Source organism: Urocampus carinirostris, chromosome 2, assembly GCF_059441175.1.
Source record: "Urocampus carinirostris isolate Australia breed hairy pipefish chromosome 2, RoL_Ucar_1.0, whole genome shotgun sequence".
Classification (NCBI taxonomy): Eukaryota; Metazoa; Chordata; class Actinopteri; order Syngnathiformes; family Syngnathidae; genus Urocampus; species Urocampus carinirostris.
Genome location: NC_142350.1, coordinates 35092689 through 35114427, shown reverse-complemented (window position 1 = coordinate 35114427; position 21739 = coordinate 35092689). Strand labels below are relative to the sequence as shown.

The 21739-nt window shown below is 39.8% G+C and overlaps 1 protein-coding gene and 1 pseudogene across 3 annotated transcripts in view; both read left to right on the top strand.

Annotated features, from left to right (window-relative positions):
* The window catches only part of LOC148371736 (low-density lipoprotein receptor class A domain-containing protein 4-like), a 270745-nt gene that overhangs the window by 67261 nt on the left and 181745 nt on the right, over positions 1 to 21739 (top strand). For 2 of the 3 annotated variants that reach the window (XM_088326298.1, XM_088326300.1), the window contains one exon: positions 7153 to 7752. In XM_088326298.1, coding sequence (XP_088182424.1) covers positions 7713 to 7752 — 40 coding nt within the window. In that variant the 5' untranslated portion in view covers positions 7153 to 7712. The remainder of the gene's footprint in view (positions 1 to 7152; positions 7753 to 21739) is intronic. The other variant, XM_088326299.1, reaches the window with a different exon arrangement.
* Positions 16885 to 17000, top strand: LOC148371739 (U2 spliceosomal RNA; annotated as a pseudogene).

Below are 21739 nucleotides of genomic sequence, written 5' to 3'. Positions count from 1 at the left end.
TGATGATTTTTTTGCAGGTATATGCCTTGTTTCGGAGAAGCGACATGCAAGACTTTTTCCGTTGAATAACATAGTTTCACTGCTGTTTTAGATGTTATGTCAAGGAAGCTTTGGTGGATTGGGGTAATATGAACTCTGTCAAATGAGTTTCTTCAATCCCAGCGTTCAATTTGTCTGTTACAGTCACAACCATATACAGATACAGATAGTAGAAAAGACCCTGCCCTAATGAAGGTTTAAAATTCGGTAATGCATTATAAATATTCTTCTATGGATACTCATTCATTCATTTTCCATCACTGATCCCGAAGAGGGTAACAGAGGTTCTGGAGCCCAGGCTAACTGACTTCAGGCACCCTGGACTGGTTACCATACAACCATTCACTCACATACTTGAACAAAAAACAGAAACAGAAAACCCACTCAGTCACAAATTCCACACAGGGAGGCTGGTAGCTGGAGTTGAACCCAGGATCTCTGAACTGTGAGGCAGAAAATCTTACACAGTCAGACATTGCCCCATCTCCATGGATCCTTGTTATCTCAAAGTTTTAGCTGAACCACCATTTCACGTGGTAAGGGATACATAGTTTTCCTTTCTTCATGTTCTCATTAATGATTATCACAAAGATTGTCTGTTTTTCAACTTCATTAATCTTGCTTGAACTTCAAAAGCTCTTCACAATTTTGTATACATTTATATCTTCATATCTTATATTTCATACAATAGATTTAGTGTTTTTAAAGGGAGCGACAGTTGACTAATTAAAATTAAATGAAGGGATTGGCATTTTTTTAACAGACCCATGCACTGCCATGAAGAGATTTTATTTTTTATTTTTATTTTTTTATCTCTATAGCCCTTTAAACGTTTTGTAATAAGGGCTGTACAAATAAATGTGAGCTGACTTGAAAATGCAATTTTGCGTGATATTCTAAGTAGCTGATCACATACAGAAAATACAGACATGTCTTCGTGAATATCACAAAACTTGTGTTTGTGGAGTTTGGATGTTCTTCCCGTGCTTGTGTGGGTTTCCACCGAGCACGCTGGTTTCCTCCCAAATTCCAAAAACATGCATTTGAGGCTAATCGGCCCGTCCGGCTTGTCCCCTGGTGTAAATGACCGAGCAAGTTGTATATCTCTGTATGCCCTGTGACTGGCTGGAAACCAGTTCAGGTTGCCCCCACCCTCTGCCCAAAGATGGCTGGGATGGGCAACCCTTCTGAGGATAAGTGATGCAGATAATGGATGAATGGATGATACAATTGTGAATAACATGCAAAAATCCTATGTTTAATTGAATTTTTACCCATAGGTCTTACTCATGCCTCAAGTGGAGTCCTGTCACAAAACAATAATCTGTAGAAGTCACACATAATGCTTAAATTAGCAGAAGATTTTTGGGAACAACCCCATGTTAAAAGTCTGTCACAGATTATATCACTTTTTTCCTCAAAACCGCTATCTATGGCCTGAAGCGTAACGGAAGCCTTTTTGTCAAACCTCTTTGTCCTCATTATGTGGAGCATGCATGGTTTGAAAAATATTTTGAATAAAACTTTCAAATCTAAAAGGCAATGTAAGTTAAAGAGGGTCTTTAGTGGGGGGGGGGGGGGGGGGGGGGGGGAATATGGTTGAAAGACCTAAAATTAAATGGGTCCATACTTCTCAACAAGACCTCAATGTCCTCAGATGACCAGGGCACACACTCAAAAACATGTTGCTTGAGGTCAAATTCCAGCATTACAAACTGGATTTGGATTGCTTGTCATGTCAGCTGGCTGACCTCAGCTACCCCACTACACAGCTGTATGCACACACACACATACACACATTCAGAACTGCTCTTTGTAAGTTGTACTTAGTGGTATTATGTCCTCAGCTACGCTGTAAAAAACAGTACAGTATACTTACTTCCACAAGAATGTATTTACCAAAGAGAAAGAACATATTTTTTAACAGTGGGAAAAGAACAAAATTTAGAAAATGTCCAATTTTGTAATACACACCATACGCACATTTTTATACTGACGCCGCCTTACTAATGAACGAGATTCCAGACGGTCGTTCGTAAGTTGAATTTGTTCGTAAGTTGCTTCTGTGCTATATTTTGTATGTTTAAGGTTTATATAAGTATGTTTAAGGCTTTTATGAGTAACCTGTATTGTTTTGTACTAAAAAATAAACATTTCATTAAATAAAATCCTCTATAAAGATAAATTAAGTTGAGTTGTACTTACTTTTGGAAGATGTGCTTCAAGAGGTCACCCTCTGTGGTAAAAAGTCACAGAAAAAAGCGTTTCGACCATTTTTTTTAACCGTATCAACCTTTCTTATTCAACTTTCATGTCAAAAGAAACGCTTTACATCAACATCCGTCCGTCAGTTTGTCCGTCCGTCGTTGTAGGGATAACTCAGTGAAACAAAGTTGATTAAAATGCACATTTTTGATGATTCTATCAGCTGTCTTTAAATGGCCATTTTACAATTATCATCTCAAAATTAAATAGATTTTATCTGTAATAAATTAAATAAGTATTAACAAAACAATACAGTGGGGTATAAATGTATTCATTTTAGATTACAATTGATTGTTTTTGCAGAGGGAAGGAAATGTCATTTACTCAAAGTATCTGTACCTGGTATCGGCATCATGAATTAAAGTACAGGTCACTCTAAAATTCAAAATATGATGTAAAATGTCTCGTTTGTCTGAACAATTATCTTTAAAAGAAGTATGCTGATGTGGCCAAATACATACCTGTTACAATAGAATGGCATCCCTCTGCGTGATGTTTCATTATAACACACTCTCAGAACTGAAGAATATAAAGAACATTTATTGATGCAATTTGTCTAAACTTTAAATCTATGTCAGTTCTTTTGAAAATGTTTGGGCCAGCAGGAAAGACCTTGAAGGCTTCAATTACATGGCAATGATATCCGCTCTTCCTTCGGATAGGCTTACTTTCCAAATGACTGTTTTTTTGGAGTTAAGCATGTTCCTCGGCGGTTCCGTTTTTCTGAGCGTAGTCCTGTAAGACTATGTTCACACTGCAGGGAAATCGGATGTTTTTGCATAGACGTGACCTGTACTTGATCTGTGAAAATCTATCTAAATAGAAAATGTCTTTTTTTCCACACCAGACCCAGACCACTTTCATATGGGGTCCTAAATCCAAAACATATCTGATCTTTTAGAATGCAAATTCATTCATGCAACATGCACATTAGGAATAGATGGCAGAAGTTACTATTCTGCCTTCAGCCAGGTGGGAGTATTCAACAAGCATGGCGGACAAAAACTAAGGTGTCATGAGTTCACGCATTCATGGAACACTTGTTTATTTTGAAACTCACGGAACAGCCAACCTCCCATTGCATACAACTGGATTCCTATTGTGTCACTGTGCTGAACAACAGTGGCGCTCATTGATAAAGAGATAGTATCCAAATTTTGGGAGTTAACAATGTTTACATTCAAATCACACCACAGCATTCAAGGGGAGGGGGGGTTAATGGGGGCGCAGGGTTTAGAATTCATTAATATTTGGGGGGGTCAATGCTCTGCTGTTCACATCCCTGAGTACTTCCGCCAAACATGAGCTTGTGGCGTGAGACATCACACGTCCTCTTCTACGCATGCAGACCAGTTGCGGCATTCACACAGGCGATCAAGTCGCACAGGAGTACCAATTAATAGAAAATGTGAACAATCTAACAAAAACATCGGATTCACCCAAAAATCGGAATTAAGCAATAAGCTCTGCAGTGTTAACCTAGCCTAAGACTGTGTTATGTTAAGGTCTGAATAAAGGGGAGTAGAGATGTGTAGGGTTTTTTTTTTTTTTTTTTGCAAAACCACAGACAGAGCGTGTGTTTGTTCTTCTTTTGTCTGCTTTTTGTAACGGCATTGTTTCTCCCTCCCGCATTCTGCCATCTTGTTACCTCTCCTCACTTTAAGAACCAACACAACTTATTCCATCTCTTGGTTTCTCCCCTCGTCTCATCTAACAACTCACAATCAAAGTGAGTGTTGTTTATTACATGCTTGCTTTGTGTCTTTTCTGTATTTTTTTTTCTCAACCACTCTTAACATTGCAGTTCAATACTTTTTCTATTCTGATTTTTTTTTCTGTTTTCTCTCTACAAAATGCAATGAACGGCGCTACCTTTCTTTCAAAAGGAGTCATTCAGTGTGTTTCGACTCTCAATTTTCGTGGTAAATGCAATTTGAATTGAATATCACAATTATTATTTATGCTTTTATTTATATATATATATATATATATATATATATATATATATATATATATATATATGCAGTGACGTTATAACATCAATAAAATATTCTTCAAAATAAGACCGCACATCTTGACTCACGACACAAAAACGAGGTTACGTGCCAACTGGAATATATATATATATAAACTGGTATATATATATATATATATATATATATATATATATATATATATATATATACTGTATATAGTAAAAATTAAATGACTTTTGCACTTACCTCTGTTTGACTATTTAAATCATCACATTATTCCTTTGGTTGTAGGTGATTATCAATGTATCTGAAGCTTGTACTTCTGGATGTTTTTTATGCCTTCCGGTCGTGCATTCCTTGATATTTGGTTTGTGGCTTGACCTTTCCCAGACCACTCACAAATTCCAATGAAACAGTTTATTTCCACATACTGTAAATAAGTGATTTTCAACCACTGTGCCGCGACACTAGTGTGCCGTGAGAGATTGTCAGGTGTGCCGTGAGTAATTATCCAATGTCACTTTTTAAAATTTATCAGACATTTATGAATCATTTTCTACAAAAATGTCATTGTCAAGTGTCTGTGCTGTGAAAACTGGGGGTATTATAAATTATATTGTAATTTAACATACTGTTCAGCATCATTTTAAAACATTTTTGGTTTGTCGTGTGCCGCACAAGTTTTCCAATGTAAAAAACATGCCCTGGCTCAAAAAAGGTTGAAAAGCACTGTTGCAGATGATAATGAGATTGTTTGGTAAACTCCCACTCTGTTAAGAGACTCTTCTTTTAAACCTCATCCATAAAATCAAAATATATATATACATATATATATATATATATATATTGAATAATTTAAAATACTTTTTGGATTTCAATTTTCTCTCCCGCTCTCTCGCGCTCTCTCTATCTCTCTATCTCTCAATCAGACAGTCGGAGGTGCTTTGAATGAAGTGCGCTGAAAATAAACAAAAACTTTGACTAATTTAAAATACGTAATGGCTTTCAATTCGTTCTCTCTCTTGCTCCCTCCCTTTCTCTCTCTCTTAGTTGGCCAGTCAGTAGGGCTTTGATCAAGGTGCGCCATAAAATAAAAACATCGAATAATTTAAAATACTACTGTATTGGGTTTAACTTTGTTCTCTCTCTTTCTATCACTGTCTTTCTCAGTCAGGAGGTCGGCAAGTTCCTTCTAATAAAATAAGGTACATAAATAAGTCAAGTCAAGTCATGTTTATTTGTATAGCCCTTAATGACATAGAGTCTCAAAGGGCTGCACAGACCACGGGTTATTGCAAACCACAGACTATTATTACACCTGATCTAAAACCTACATGAGGGCAAATAATAGAATAAAAGTGTGTTTTAAGCTTAGTTTTAAACATTTCCACTGAGGTTGCAGGTCCAATCTCAGGGGAAGAGCATTCCACAGCACCGGGGCCCAAATGGAGAACGCTCACGAAACTTCGGATCTCTTCTTGGCTCTTGGGATCACTAGTAGTCCAGCATTTTCACAGCGAAGGCTCCGGACCGGAACAAAGGGGAAAATTAAATCTGAAAGATATGAGGGAGCAAGTCCTTGCATGATTTTGTATACTACCAACAGAACCTTGAAATCACATCTTAAGCTAACAGGGAGCCAATGTAGGTTAGCTAAAATCGAGGTAATGTGATCAAACTTTTTTGTCTTAGTTAAAAGCCTCGCTGCAGCATTTTGTACCAGCTGAAGGCTCTTGATTTTGGACTTCGGTAGACCGGAGAGTAGTGCATTATAGTAATCGAGACGGGAAGTAACAAACACAAGAATTATAATCCCCGCATCCGACTGAGACAGCATAGGGCGAAGTTTAGCAATGTTGCGAAGATGGAAAAAAAGCTGTTCTAGTAATATTCTTAACGTGTGTTTAAAAGGACAGATCGGGGTCAAATATGACACCTAAATTTTTGACTGAGTCACTCTGGGTGATACTACATTTGTCAATGTTCAGAGCCGTTGTTGAGAACGAGTCACGTCATTTAGATGGACCAATAACTAGCATTTTGGTCTTTTCAGAGTTAAGGCGCAAGAAGTTGAGGAATTGGTTAAAATGGTTCTGTTAAGAATAAATACATACATCTAAAAAATTAGATGTGAAATGAAGACGTACTACCCTGGTTTCAAAAACAAAATAATCAATATACGGCGATGCTACAACTATGTTCGTAAAGATAAAATACCTTGCTAAAGTGCATAAGAAACGACTTGAATTTCAGAATAAACTGAGCCAACTTTCATTGTCACCTTTTACCAGCTAGTCAACCTGAGAAAATATGTGATCTACGAATCAAAAGAAACACCATCAAGTCGAAATTCTTTTTTTATCAAAATTATGCAAATACTCTCTTTTGCCAAAAAGCTAAATAGAAAAGCAGCTATTCACTGATCTCTCACTAAACAACTCCCCTTTTTCTTTCCAGGTTTCAAAAGAGCAGTACTTAGCACTTTTGAAATGTAAATAAAGTTTTGTTTTTTTCCTCAGCTGTAGCCTCCTCCACTAGTCTTGTTTATCAGGCCGACTTCAAAGTGCCACATGGCGCCCTATCTCTCCCCTCTTCTGTGAAATCAGGTCACGGGCAGCGCTTGGCTTTCAGGCAAACTTTTCTTTTTCATGTAAGAACCTTGTGGGTGAGGGGAACTAAAAGGGGCCACGCCAGGCAGCCACCCACGTCCCATACACACTATGGCCCGTCGTCTGCTCTGTATGTCAAAGGGGTGTGAGTGGGTGGTTCTGCATACCGGTTGTTTTGGTGTCAGTGGTTGGTTTCGGGGATGATTTCAGTTCACCTGTTGTTTCATCGAGATCCCCCCTCTGTTTCTTATTGTCCTTTCTAGCTCTCATGGTAACAGCATGAGCATTTGAGACACTACCAACCGGAGAAAGGATGGAGAGAGGGAGACAGCGTGGGCCAAATTGCACAAATCAAGGAAGGACATGGCCTCGCGTTGATTAGACTGAGGCTGAGGCCAAGACGGCGAAAGAAAACAGACAGGACAAGCGTCTGCTGGAAAAGGAAGAGCTGCTCATTTGCAGACACGCGGATTAAGAGGTGTGCCAAAAATGATGTCTGTTGGCCACGACCGCTCACTAGAAGGATGAACTGCCGTTCAGCCACGTCATATTCTCCAATATCCTTCACCTTTGTCCACCTTTTTGGCTTGGACTCCAAACTTAGACCGTTGGCTTCAGCCCAAGACAAGACATTTTACACTTGTCGGCACGCTACCCTGTTTAACTTTGAAACTTATTCGTTTCCATGCGCGTGGGCACTCAATAAAGAAGGATGGCAGCAGGCCTGGACGAAGATGCGTCTTCCTCTCTGCTGACTGGTTGAGGTTGGTCTGGTGGCCATTGCAGCATCACCGGCAGTTGTCTGAGTGCTGGCAGAAGCACTATGCAGGAAACTGACTCAGCAGATACCAACACTTTCAAAGGTAAACCCTGATTACTTTACAGTATATATCTTTAGAAAGTGTGTCCATGTTTTGCTTGTTTTTGTGTGTAAGCATATAAATCAGATCTAGACGATCGGATCGACCTGTCACTAGTATATACGGTATAATTTTATTGCTATAATTATTGGACAAGATTTTCCTCTTCTGTTATATTGTTAAACAGTGTTGTACTACAAATGGATACGTATATCAACCACAAAAAAATCCCCACTAATACTTCCTCCAGAAAGTACAGCTGCATGACAGGCTTTTTGGGCTTTATATAAATCATGTGTGGAGTCTTTATTCTCAACAGTAAACTTTGTATATGATAGATTCATTCATTTGGAGAAAAGCAAGATGTTGGTTCAGGGAGCCGTTTTTGGAATCTTGTATTGTCACTGGTACTGTATGATGAATGGTTTACACAGAAATTGGTGTTAGAAAAAGCACTGAGTTGATTTTTTTGTTGTTGTTTTGAGCAATACTAACATCTCCAATAAGCAGGTAGGTGCCGTGCATGGCTGACTCCCTATTGGTGTGTGAGTGTGTGTGTGAATGGATAAGTGTGAAGCACATTGTAAAGCGCTTTGGGAAGTCTTCATTGATTTGAAAAGCGCTATATAAATGCAGACCATTTACCATTTATCTTCATAAGGTTAGTTCTACATCTTTTGACATTTACTTATTTAACTTTTAATTTTTTATGCTTTCCAAAGGCGAACCCAGACACACAATCTGGGTGACCACTTTATTTGGCTAAGGGACCTAACAAAAACGCTCCGCACATTCGATGAGGGGCGAAAATTCTAATTTAAATCACAGTCCGGACTAAACTTACACCTGGCAAGGTACAGGATGTCTTGGACAGGCATAAAGAAGACAGGAATTAGGTGCAGGCAGGAACATCGAAATGGAAAGCTACCGTCTGATAGCTTTTGCTGTCGGCACAGTTTATTATATACAGAGTTCTTAATGAGAGTCAAGTGTTTGTAATGGGAGGCAGGTATCAAAATCCCTCAGTTCCTCTGGAAAGCAGTGCGTGCTGGATCCTAACATTTTCCCCCCACATGCTTATGTATTGATTAGCTTGGGGCGGCAGTAGCTCAGGAGGTAGAGCGATCGTTTTAGGATTAAGGGATCCCAGTTCGAATCCCGGCTTGTCCGTGTTACATGTCGAAGTGTCCTTAGGTAAGACACTGAACCCCCAATACCCCCAATAAGCAGGTTAGCGCCTTACCTGGCTGCACAGATCACGGCCGCTATTGGGAAATGTGAAGCACAATGTAAAGCGCTTTGGGAAGTCATTGACTTGAAAAGCGCTATATAAATGCAGATCATTTCATTTCATTAGCTACGTAAGATATAATCAAGTCAGTGATTGGATAGTATGTACATTGAAGAATGCAACAATTCCAATTTCTTCCCAACTGTGTATCAAAAGCAATCATTCATCCCCTACATGTAATCGAGAGCTGGATTGTTATCGCATCGGATTATCTGCAACTTTTATAGTTTTGCTTCCTACGGATTATCAAACCAGTCTTAAAAACAAGCTGATGTAACCAGCACTTGTAACGGCCCATTTTACTTTGACGAGTTTAGAAGCCTTTACCATCTTGTTGAATTAGAATTTGAGATTTGAAGATATGTGCGGTGCGTATTCTTGACCTGATTTTGTAATGTCACATTAAAAAAACAGTCATTCCAAATTCTTGGACACAACCAATATGAGTTTATATCAAGCATTTAGTGACCAACTTGCAAAAATTCGCCTTCGCTGTTACTTCTGGCGTGGTCAACCAGAGTCCTCACTTATGTTTTTCAGACATGTTACATAATTTATTAGCTTATCGTACTTGTCTTTGTTTTTATGAGTGTGTATTGTGGGCAGTTTCCACGAAGGACCTGAGGGGTTGGCGTGGAGGGCTGGTCATCATCACCAGTAAACACAAGCACTGACATTCAGGTCTAAGTAGACAGCAGTGGTCAATAGCAGCAAGGTTAAAAGAGAGGTTTGTTTACTGAGCATAGTTCATGTCGGGTAAAATATATTTACACACTACGTCTAGACTCTCAATCAGTTCATCTCTGTCTGTGTGTGTGTCTGCTTTCGAATAACACTGCTACCCACTGTGTCATAAGTATGCTTGGTAGGGAGACACATTTTAGACTATTGACTCAGATGGAGGAAAGTAGAATATATATAGCTCATCTCATCTCATCAGCCGTACCGCTTATCCTCATTAGGGTCGCGGGGGGGCTGGAGCCCATCCCAGCCATCTCCGGGCAGTGGGCAGGGGACACCCTGAACTGGTTGCCAGCCAATCGCAGGGCACACAGGGACAGACAACTCATTCGCTCATTCACACCTAGGGACAATTTGGACCGGCCAATTCACCTGAAAATGCATGTTTTTGGAACGTGGGAGGAAACCGGAGTGCCCGGAGGAAACCCACGCAAGCATGGGGAGAACATACAAACTCCGCACAGGAAGTCTGGAGCTGGATTTGAACCCACAACAGGTTCCCATGACATGAACTGTGCCGCACAAGTGCTAACCACTGCGCCGCCGTGCTGCCCTATATATATATATATATATATATATCACTCCAAACTCCACTTTGGCAAAGACCAAAGAGCTGTCGAAGAACACTAGAGTAAAAAAAAGAGGAATCAGGAAAAGAAAAGGTGAGAAAAAAAGGAAAAAAAGTCATGGAAAAATAAGAAGCGAAGCCAGGCTTTTGGAAGTAGCCGTAGCAGCAATATGGCCGACAATCAGTTCACTCTAGGTGAGCCTCATCTTATGTCACATACATGCAAATTTCTCCATTGATGAGTATTTTTAATGAGTGCACGTTTATATCATATACATTAAATTTTGCTTCTTTTTTTCCAATATCATTTTTTTATCAAGAATATTTTTTAGCACTTGGAGCCGCTAAATAATGTTCACTGTTGCTTTCTTTCATTGGTTGGATCCCTTAACCACAAGGGTCATAGGGGCACCATTCCCTGTAGTGTGTCTTGGGCAGGTACAACCTAGTGGCACGAATCCCTCTCCAGTCCAAAAAATGTTTCCACCCGGTCTCCAACCCAGGACCCTTCACTTGTTAGGCGAATGTGCCAACCACTGGACTACTGAAACATTCGCATATTGAGGCGTGGCCTCAAACTATCATCCTGCTTGCTGCAATTGGTCCCTGGGCCACAAGTTTGACACCCATGCTGTAGCTAAAATAATAATTGCTCTTTTTGGGCCTTGACGACAAATATATTTAAGAATATCACTTTCCCCGTCATTATTTGTTCCCTCATCTTTTCAAATATCCTACCAAACAGTAAGTCCTTCCGTAGAGTCATCCATATTTCAACTCCCGGATTTCTTGCTCAGATACAATCTTCCTCTCCATCATTTGGTCACCTTTCTCTGACCATCTCACTTTATCTCAAAGTGTCCATCATCTCCTCCCTCCCTGTTGTTGTCCACCTCTTGCGGTGAGGTCTTCCACCAAAGTCAATCCATATTGAGCTGTCTGCATGTTGAGCCCTCCACCATCCATTAAGTGACTGACGGGTCGGGGTTATTAGAGGAGGAGGTGTCCCTACTCGCTTCTCTTTGGGCCCGAGGCTTCAAACGCATTATAAGTACTGTAGCGCACTTCCTGTCAACACGCAGGTGAACGTCTCCATTTTTCATTTCTAACAAGCTTGGCGTGTAGTATTGATTCCGGAAATTGATTTTGAGGTTCTACTCTGTTTGACTGAGTTGCGAGTATTATAGAAGAATGGCATTACGGAGATGCAGTGCAATTCTCATAGGGTTATATCAGGAAGATTGTGTTTTGTGTTTTATTGCCGCGGTTTATTGAATTTGCCAATATAATAAAAAGAAGGTGACAATGAAAAAGAAAGCAGGGGTGGGTAGTAACGGGTTACATTTACTGTTTCATTTACCTGAGTAAATATTGGGACGTTTCCTGATACGAGGAGTATTTTTAAATCACTATACTTTTTACTCTTACTTGAGTAGATTTGTGAAGAAGAATCTGTACTCTTACTCCGTTTGATGGACTTTAGAGCTCTGGGAAATATACTGTCTCTCAGTCTGTTTGTAGTGGCCTGAATGTTATTTTACAGCTTTTTTGATAGAAGCACTACAAACAGTCTGTGGCCATGGTGGCTGGGATGCGTGGCAATGGCCTTCGCCTTCCTCTTGACTCATCCCGCATATATAGATTCAAATTCAGGGAGGAAGCAGCCCACGATGCCCAATGCAGACCTAACCAACCGGGCCAGTTGTCTCCTCTCCTGTGCCCTGCAGCTGCCATACCAAACAGTCATGTTGAGGCAGAAGATGCTCTTAATATAGAGGTGCCTCACATATACATATATATATATATATATATATATATATATATATATAAGAGAGAGAGATTTACACTGACTTGTAATGTATTGTTGATTGAATAGACTTTGATGATTTGATGATCTGATTGAATGGTTGTTTTTAAAAGAAAAAAACAATTAAAAAAAAAAGTTTAGTTAGTTAGTTTAGTTATTCAGTATTTGAGCAGTTTTTTTTCTCCAAGTAGCTTTTTATGTTTACTCAAGTAATGATTTGGAAGGGGCAGCACACGGGCAGTGGTTAGCGCATGTGCGCCACAGTTCTGAGGTCATGAGATCGAACCTTCCTGTGTGGAGTTTGCATGTTATCCCCTGCTTGCATGGGTTTCCTCCAGGCACTCTGGTTTCCTCCCACATTCCAAAAACATCCATGTCAGGTTAATTGGCCGGTCCAAACTGTCCCTACGTGTGAATGAGCGAGTGAGTTGTCTGTCCCTGTGTGCCCTGCGACTGGCCGGAAACTATTTTCGGGTGTCTTCTGCCCACTGCCTGAAAGATAGCTGGGATAGGCTCCAGCACCCCCGTGACGCTACTGAGGATAAGCGGTGCGGATAATGGATGGATGAATAACAAGACTACTTTTTACTTTTACTTGAGTCATATTATTTCAAAGTAACAGTATTCTGACTTGAGTATTTTTTCTGGCTACTCCATCCATCTCTGAGAGGAGTACAAGACACAGCAAGCACACTCACTTAGAGACTTCTTTGAAGCAGCATTTGTTCGTCTTTGGTTTTCCACTAGAGACCCTTTAATTCGTTTGAAAAGATTGTGACATTTCTGGTGGGCCTGGAGGCTGAAAAATAATTGTGATGGACAGAAGAAGAAAACTGTAGTTGCAGCTAGGTGTTGTCATGTGTGTTTGTGTGCCAGAATCGGAGAAAAAACATTAGTCATCGTAAATTGCAGTTTTACCGGATCCTAGCAGACACTCTGATCAAAGGAAAAGAAGAGAGTTGTGGTAAATGCATTAAACCGAAAAGATTGGACCGAGGCACTCATTAAAATGCTCGGGTTTGCAGTGCAGACTTTATAACAGGTAAGATGAATTCAATGTTTATGATTGTTGCTATCAAGTCCATATTACTTAATATATCAGCAAATATCTTATTTTTTTTAGCTTTAGCTAATGTAACAAGGCAACAATTGTGGTGAAAGTAAGAGGTCGGTGATCCAGTAATCCGAAACAGTGTTGGCGACAGTCCAAGAATTCGTCGGGCAGTACTTGTAATGAGGAAGCGAAGGCAAGGGTTCTTCACGAACAATTAACAAAAAGATTGCTTGAGACAAGAGTGCTTGGGATGTGACAAGGAAAGGCAATAAACTAGCACAAAGCCAAAGGGACAGATTGTTTGGATAGTGACAAGGGTGAGTCGTGATTGGAGGTAATTCAGGACAAGTGACCGCAGCTGTGAGGAGAAAAATTGAACCGTTAAGTAAATGATTACAGAAGGTAAGGTCAAGACACATGGAGGGAAGGAAGAGATAGAGAGGGAAATTATAGAGACACAGGAACGTGACAAAACGAAATGAAAAGTAAATTATTCTTTGAAGGATAGTAGCATTCAAAATATTTTTAAAAATCAGCTAAGCATTTCTGAAAAACAGTGCCAGTTAATTCTGAGCAAGATAAACCCCAACATATCCAACATTTTTTATTTTTTTTACTGTATTAAAGGCAAGGGATTTCTTTATGCGTTTACATTACTAGCTTGAATTTGTTTAGCTGTACCGGCAGCAAGACATTCTATTTTCACTGATTCTTTTGCTGACAGAGGTTACAGATTTTAAGATGCTATTTTGGATCGGCCTGTCGGCTTTGCGTCCGTGAGATTCGCAACTAGGACAGCTTGGTAGTGTGTTGGTGTGTGGATACTTGTTTTTGGTCCGTGCCTAATTTGTGTAATTCATGCCCGTGTGGGCGTAGACATCATAGCAGCTTTGAAACAGACAACGGGCAACCCAAAGACATATTTATGAGGTTGACACTCCAGGGTAGCCATTCACCTCTCAGTTTTTAAACAACATAAGCTTTGACGAACCGCTGAGTCAATATGTTGAAATGTTATAGACTCGCCTGTTATGGAGTAAAGTGCATGCGAGAAGGTCCGGTCTAATGATATTTTATGACTTTGTCAAGACGAAGGTCATCTTGCATGTAAATGGCTGAGGATTTATGAACAGTGAGTACTTTCATGTATTAGCTCAAGGACTCAGAAAGTGTGTAAGTTATTCATAAAGGCAGAACCAGTGTTGGTTTTAATATAGGCTGCTTTGATCATGCTTTGACTGAGTGTCTACATGTACTTGCATAATTTAAAAAAACTTGCATACACTCTGAAATTTGATTTATTTTTTGTTTAGCATGCAAAAAGTTGCATATGAAGTGGAAGGAGTAGATTATGTGGACAACCTTGACAAAGAGAACGTCTCTGTTGGCATGTGGCCACTACGGTCTTCTCTTACTGCCTCTGGTTTAAATCACAAATATAACAAAAATACAATTTAAAAAACAGGTTAGAAAGTGAGGATTATGTTTGTTACATGATGTATTAATTAGTGCCATCTAATGGTAAAACATGTAATTCTTCATAAAGTTTGTATTCTTCCTGTGCTTTGTAGCACTTGCTTTGGGTTGCTTTACACAATGCGGATATAAGTAGTGGTTAAATATTGCAACTTAAGGCAAGTGAGAAAAAACATAATTCAACTGAGTATTAACAGCAGCCTGAACCTGGGCCATCGGAGCCAAAATCAGTTTTAATCAGCATTTTTAAAAAATATTTTAATTTTTCACATTCTGATGTAGACACCCATTAAAAATGCTATATCAGCATTTGGATGAGCAAAATAGGCAAATACTAGGACTTTGAATTGCCTGGTACAGTATCTGATGTTGTCCATATTGCGATTCATAGGTCCTGATTCATATTTGATAATAAATGATAGATCCGACAGCGCTTGTTCTCAGCCAATCAGAACGTGAGGTTGACGACAGCTGGAGGTCATCAATCTGTGTATCAACTGTGATCCACACGCTTGCACATTGGTACCTTGACTTACAAATTTATTTCGATCCAGGAGTAGCTTTGTGACCTGAAACATTTGTATGGAGAGTGTTGCATCAAAAAGGGTTGGACGATGTGTCTGAGGCACTTGTAACGTTGACTAATTTGGCTTAGTGTTTGAAGTGGATAGAGGCATGCTGTCGCCCTCACATGCAACTCAATGTGAAGATGATTGATGAAAACCGGAACAAGGTTATTTGTTCTAGAGTAAGTGTTTGATTTTTATTAAATTATTTTTATTAAATTGATTTAAGTTGAGCCGGTTATAACACAGCACCCTACAGCCTCAAAGCAGGACGTTTAGCTCCTCCCTGTCACGTTAATTTGGTATATGATCATGAAATAAAAAAACATGGATTAAAGGAGAAAAAAAAGCTTTCCACAGAATTATCTCTCTATCCCTTTTTGTTGCATCCTTCAGCAAAGGGATGGGGAAAATGAGAACCATGGCTTGGTTTTGCCTTATTTCCTGGCTGGGGAGACGAGGCGGTGGCTTTCGGCCTTTTTGGTTGCCATTGTCCTCAGGTGGCCAAGGTGGCAAAATTACATTGCATGCAGGTAAGAATATTGTGGGTTCCCTTGGTGGTGTGTTTTAAACGCAGTATTTTGAAGTCAATTTCAGGACAAAATTGAGTAAAGTAAGTGCATGTAAGCTTGAGTTTTTGCGCCAGGAAGGGGGCGGGGGTGGTGGTTTGACTAGAGAGACGGCGAGGGACATTAATCTTTATCACTTAGACATTAAAATAGAAATGGACAAGTGTAGTTTACTTCAATTATTGTCTGCCTAGGTAGACTACGTAGCGACATGACCTAATTCACATGCGTGACTACGTCAATGTTGCCTTGATAGTTTCAGTCTGTTTACGAGAACTGGCTCTTTTGGCTCAGCTTACTAAAAAAAAGGCTCTTTAGATCGTTTTTTGTTACTTTATTCCATATACCGTAAATTCCGGATTATAAGCCGCTACTTTTTTCCCAAATGTTCAGCCCTGCGGCTTATTCAGTGAAGCGGCCAATTTATGTAATTTTTGTAACGGCCGCTGGTACTTACCGATAATGAGGAAGACGCCCTTGATGGCGATAGTTATGTAGAGGAAGTTAATGATGATCTACCGTGATTTTCACAATCACGGGATACCTTTTTTTAACATGCACGTTTGATGCATTGCGAGCGTGATCCTACTAGCGTGTAGGTACCTTTCACAGGCACGGTTTGGGATGAAAGTTATATTATTATTATTAAAGCTTTGAAAACTCTCTCGGTGTAACGTCTTTCTTTGTAAATATGTGTAACCATGTGTAATATGTATTTGTAACTGTATATTTTTGTAATGTATTTATTTTAGAGACTTATTCTGTTATGTGTTCTACAAGCGAATCAAAAAGAAGGGCGGACCAAATGCGGGCTGATGGGAAGTGGGGTAAAGCTGAGTTACCTGTAGATCTGTTTGTTGTCGCAGCAGACAATAGTGGATATATATTTTTCCCAGCCTTACCTCATGGAAATTTACATTTTTTTCCTTGGATTTCTTTTCAACGGGACCCGGACTTTACAAGTCTGCGTCATACGTTAATTACGGGTATCATTTTCCATTCATGATGCCGGCTGTGGTTTTGAGATTGTGTACAAAGAAACCAGAACCTTGATGCTAGGTCTTTAGCTTGGCCTTTTGTTCTTTGATTTTTGCATTTCGGAGATGGAATAAGAGCTTGCTCTGTCCACTCCACGCATCGGCCCGGTATTGCAGTACCTCCGGGAACGGTGCATTCGCAATGATCGCAGCAAGGCTTTAGGGCTAGGACCTTAGCTTGGCCTTTTGGCTGAGAGTAAGTGTCCCGGCTCCTAGGCTTTGTAGTAATTATGAACTGACCGATAACGGATAATGGATAATGAATAACGAAGATAGAACAATAACCCTTAAAAACCCCACCCTTAAAAACCCCAACCCCAAACCCCTTTAGATACAATCGTGGAACCTACAGCCTGGTCTGGGTTAAGCTTGTGACTGTGCCACATGTTCTAATGCGGGCACATGCAGCTTATATACAGGTGCGGCTTGAGTGAGTACAAAACTGGCATTTCACCTAAAAAGTGATGGCCGCGGCTTATAATCAGGTGCGCCCTATAGTCCTGATTTTACGGTATTAGCAATTATTATGTAACATTAGGCAAGAACTGACTTTAAAGCGATATAAGAAAAAAAAGACCAAAATTATTAAGGAGTTAATAGCTAGGAAAAAAAAGAAACAAAAGGAGAATAAATAAAAGAAAAAAAGGGGATTAAAAAAAATGGAAAAAAGAAAATCAAGGTGGAAAAAGAGAGGGGTCTCTTTATTCGGTCTTGTGTTGCATTCAAATATATTCCAAATATATCAAATCAATCTTGATGCCAACTTGTACGTCAACTAAAAAGTGTGATTAAATACAGTTCTTTGTTGTGCAAGTGACCAGATAAATACCCCAAATTGTTAGTATTATGTAACAAAAGATACTTTTTAAAAAAAAATTGAAATCTCTTGCAAAAATTGTTGTAAAAATAACAGACATTTGTGGGTTGCATGAAATTCATAAAATTCATGTCAATTCATGAAAATGTGGCAAATGATTTAGCATTGCCAGAAACTCTTTAAAATGTAACTGTGATTTGGTTGCCACACTTGGGATCTATGTTGCTCACAGTTGATTCAAGCGATGCTCACGGAAATTGGCTCGTGGAAGATTACAGGGAACATTTGTTCTAAGTAACATCGGCGGCCCTTTGAGAACAGCCGTGACGCTGATGTGACCCTCCTTGAAAATGAGTTTGACACCCTTGCACTATACCATACATAGACATAATCAAATAATACACAGTGTCACTTAAGTACTGACGTCACCACATTTTCTTATCTTACAAATGTATGCTATACACCTGTAAATATATACAATACTCTTTTCCTACCACCTTATCCACATATCATATTAAATTCGGACTCATACAAACCAAAAAAGAATAGCAATTTGAATTTGTGTGATTTTTTTATCGACAAAAAAATAAATAATCAAAGTATAAACAAACCCACTATTCAAATGTTTTCAACAGAATTATTTTTGGTGGTTAAATTTTGGAATATGATAAACATTGCTAATATGAAAATATATGCTCAAGAATTTACCCCTCGGGTAGAGTTAAACATGTCATTATTATTATTTTTATTTTTACTTAATTTATTTAATGCTCAATTTCTGATTGTTTTACCCTGTATTTCTGTCTGTTCCCTTGAAAATGGTTAACTTTGTGTCGTGAAGAAACAGTCAAACGCTACAAAGTTGAAACTTTCATGTCAATTTTGTTTGTAAACGATGCAATGTTCAAAATATAGTATATAAAAAATGTAACTGCTTTTTTTTTAATAAAAACTGTCTTGGCAACCTCTGCCGTACCAAAGCGGTACTACAATTCCCAGCGTCAGAATGAAATAGTGTGCACTCTAATTTGCATTTGTTTAAGGTTCTTGGTGGCTCACAAATCACGTGATACAACAAATCGATGATCTAATTAGTTGCCAACACTTTAAATCATCGATTTGAATCGATTTAGTCTATTCCTTGTTGCAGCATTAGTCCAATTCCATTACGGTGTTATTTCTGTTTTGGTACGAACTGGTAAGAACATAAAACTTTGGTCTGCTTCTGACATGACTCCCAGGCTCCGCCAAGGACGATCATGTATGTGTACGTTACTGCCATAAACATTTCATTTTTTAATACTGTATATAATCACCGAAACCAGCACGGCCGAGTTCTGCGGTAGCAGCGGCCCTGTAGTCCTCATTTACTCATCGTCCTCCGACATGAAAACAGATGCGTTGCCGACAAATGCCCAAGGACACCGTAATGGCCGCACGCACTCACGAACGCACGCTGCTAAAATGAGCATCCGCCTCCAGTCTGTCAAGTTGAGTAGGCAACACTCACGTACTTGTCAATGTGCCATTCATGTCACACCTTTTTCCCTTTCATTTGTCTCAGTCTGCAAGTTGCAATCCCCTGCGGGATGCCGGTATTGTGCCTAAATTCTACTCCCCTGCAAAAACTATGCTTCTCAGCCCTGTGCTTCCGACAAAACGTGTGTCACGATCGTAGTATGTATAATGTGTTTAATTGGGATTTTGATTGGCGTTTTAAGCGAATATGAGTGGTAAATAGTTTATTCCAACAAATAATTGACCAATTGAATTAGAGAGCCGTGTTTATTGTTCTCAGCTCAGGGATGCTGCTGGAAATGTGAATTTCCCTTCGGGGATGAACAAAGTATCTATCTATCTATCTATCTATCTATCTATCTATCTATCTATCTATCTATCTATCTATCTATCTATCTATCTATCTATCTATCTATCTATCTATCTATCTATCTATCTATCTATCTATCTATCTATCTATCTATCTATCTATCTATCTATCTATCTATTCTTTTCAAAACTCGTCTCCCCTCTTTGGAGCACCTGAGCCTGACACATCTAGAGGAGAAGAACACCCATGTGCGGATGCTGTTCCTGGACTTCAGTTCAGCATTCAACACCATCATCCCACAACATCTGGTAGACAAAATGAGACTCCTGGGTTTCAACACCCCCCTGCGGAACTGGCTGCTGGACTTCCTCTGTGACAGACCCCAATCAGTGCGGATAGGTCAGAACAGTTCAGATGTCATCTACCTCAGCACGGGCTCCCCCCAAGGCTGCGTCCTAAGCCCCTTGCTGTTCACCTTGATGACACACGACTGCGTCCCTAGGTCCGCCACAAACCACATCGTGAAGTATGCTGACGACACAACAGTGGTGGGCCTCATCAGGGATGACAACGACCTGGCCTACAGAGAGGAGGTGGAACAGTTGGTGGGCTGGTGCAGGGACAACAGCCTGGTCCTGAATGTTGACAAAACTAAAGAGATCATTGTCGACTTTAGGAAAAACCAGCCCAACCATGCCCCACTTTGCATCAACAACAAGGCTGTGGAGGTTGTCAGCAGTATCAAGTTCCTAGGGGTGCACATTACAAACAAACTCACCTGGTCCGTGAACACTGCATCACTGGTTAAGAGGGCACAGCAGCGCCTGTACTTCCTGCGGAGGATGAGGAGAGCCCACCTGCCCCCACCCTCCCTCATCACATTCTACAGGGGCACCATAGAGAGTATCCTGACCAGCTGTATCTCTGTGTGGTGTGGAGGCTGCAGCGCTACCGACTGGGGTAGTGTGAGGAGGGTAACGAGGACAGCAGAGAAAATAATCGGGACTACACTTCCCTCCATTCAGGACATTGGCCAGGAGCGCTGCCTATCCCATGCTAAGAACATTACCGGGGACCCCTCTCACCCCCATCATGGACTGTTCACTCTGCTAGCCTCTGGGAAGAGGTACTGCAGTGTGCGGTGCAGGACCACCAGGCTCCGCAATAGTCTAGTCCCCCTGGCCATTAGACTGTTAAATGGTCAATCTAACATATAGTTAACTTAAATCTAAACGGCTGCTAATCTGACTTTTTGCACTACTGGCAGTTTTTTATAGCTTGCCACTCCTTGCACATTGCTCTCTGCACTATTGTAATTACAGCGTTATTGTTACAGTGTTAATGTTACTGTGTACCTGACTTGTTAACCTGACTGCCCATTTTGCACATCTGGTTAGCTACTCTTCTTGCACTATCGGCACTATGGTAAAATACTATACGTAGCCAAAATACAATACAACTTTATTTATATCTGTACATTCAAGGAAACTGTGGGGGTCAGATGCATCGACATTTCGTTCTGTATACACGTGTACTAGAATGACAATAAAGTAGATCTGAATCTGAATCTGAAATCTCTGAATATGTTTTTAGAACATGATGTCAGGAAAACGGATGAAAAACCTCCTTTAGTTATTCTGAAGGGTGGCTACACACACTACGGTGAATTATTTTTACTGTTTTTGATAGTCAAGTCAAGTCAAGTCATTTTTATTTGTATAGCCCTAAATCACGAAGAGTCTCAAAGGGCTTCACAGATTATTACACTACTGTATATCACACAGACTTTTTTTCAGAATATTATTATACATTCCCCTGCTCTGGAGCCGACGAGAAGAGTAGGTTATTCATATGCTATAGAGTAGAAGTGAGTTTTAAGCTTAGATGTAGTTCAATATACTTTAATCAAGACACACATACACGCTTGGATTAATGGACTTTTCTTTTACTAATCATCTTCTGAAGAAGCTTGAATAGAACACAAAACAATGATAAGAAAATAAAACAAAACAAAACTAGAAGTCGAGAATTTAAACTGGCACCATTTGGATACACAACGTTGGCTTGATTATGTAATTGTTGGATTTTGATAGAGTTCCCCCTTTAACGTCACACCAATACCAATACTGAGCAACGAGATGTTCTGCAAAGTTCTGTGTCGATGAAGATGACTCCCCCCCTAACTTCTGAGCGAAACGTCTGAAACTCAAAATCACTGTGGTGACATATTGAGATC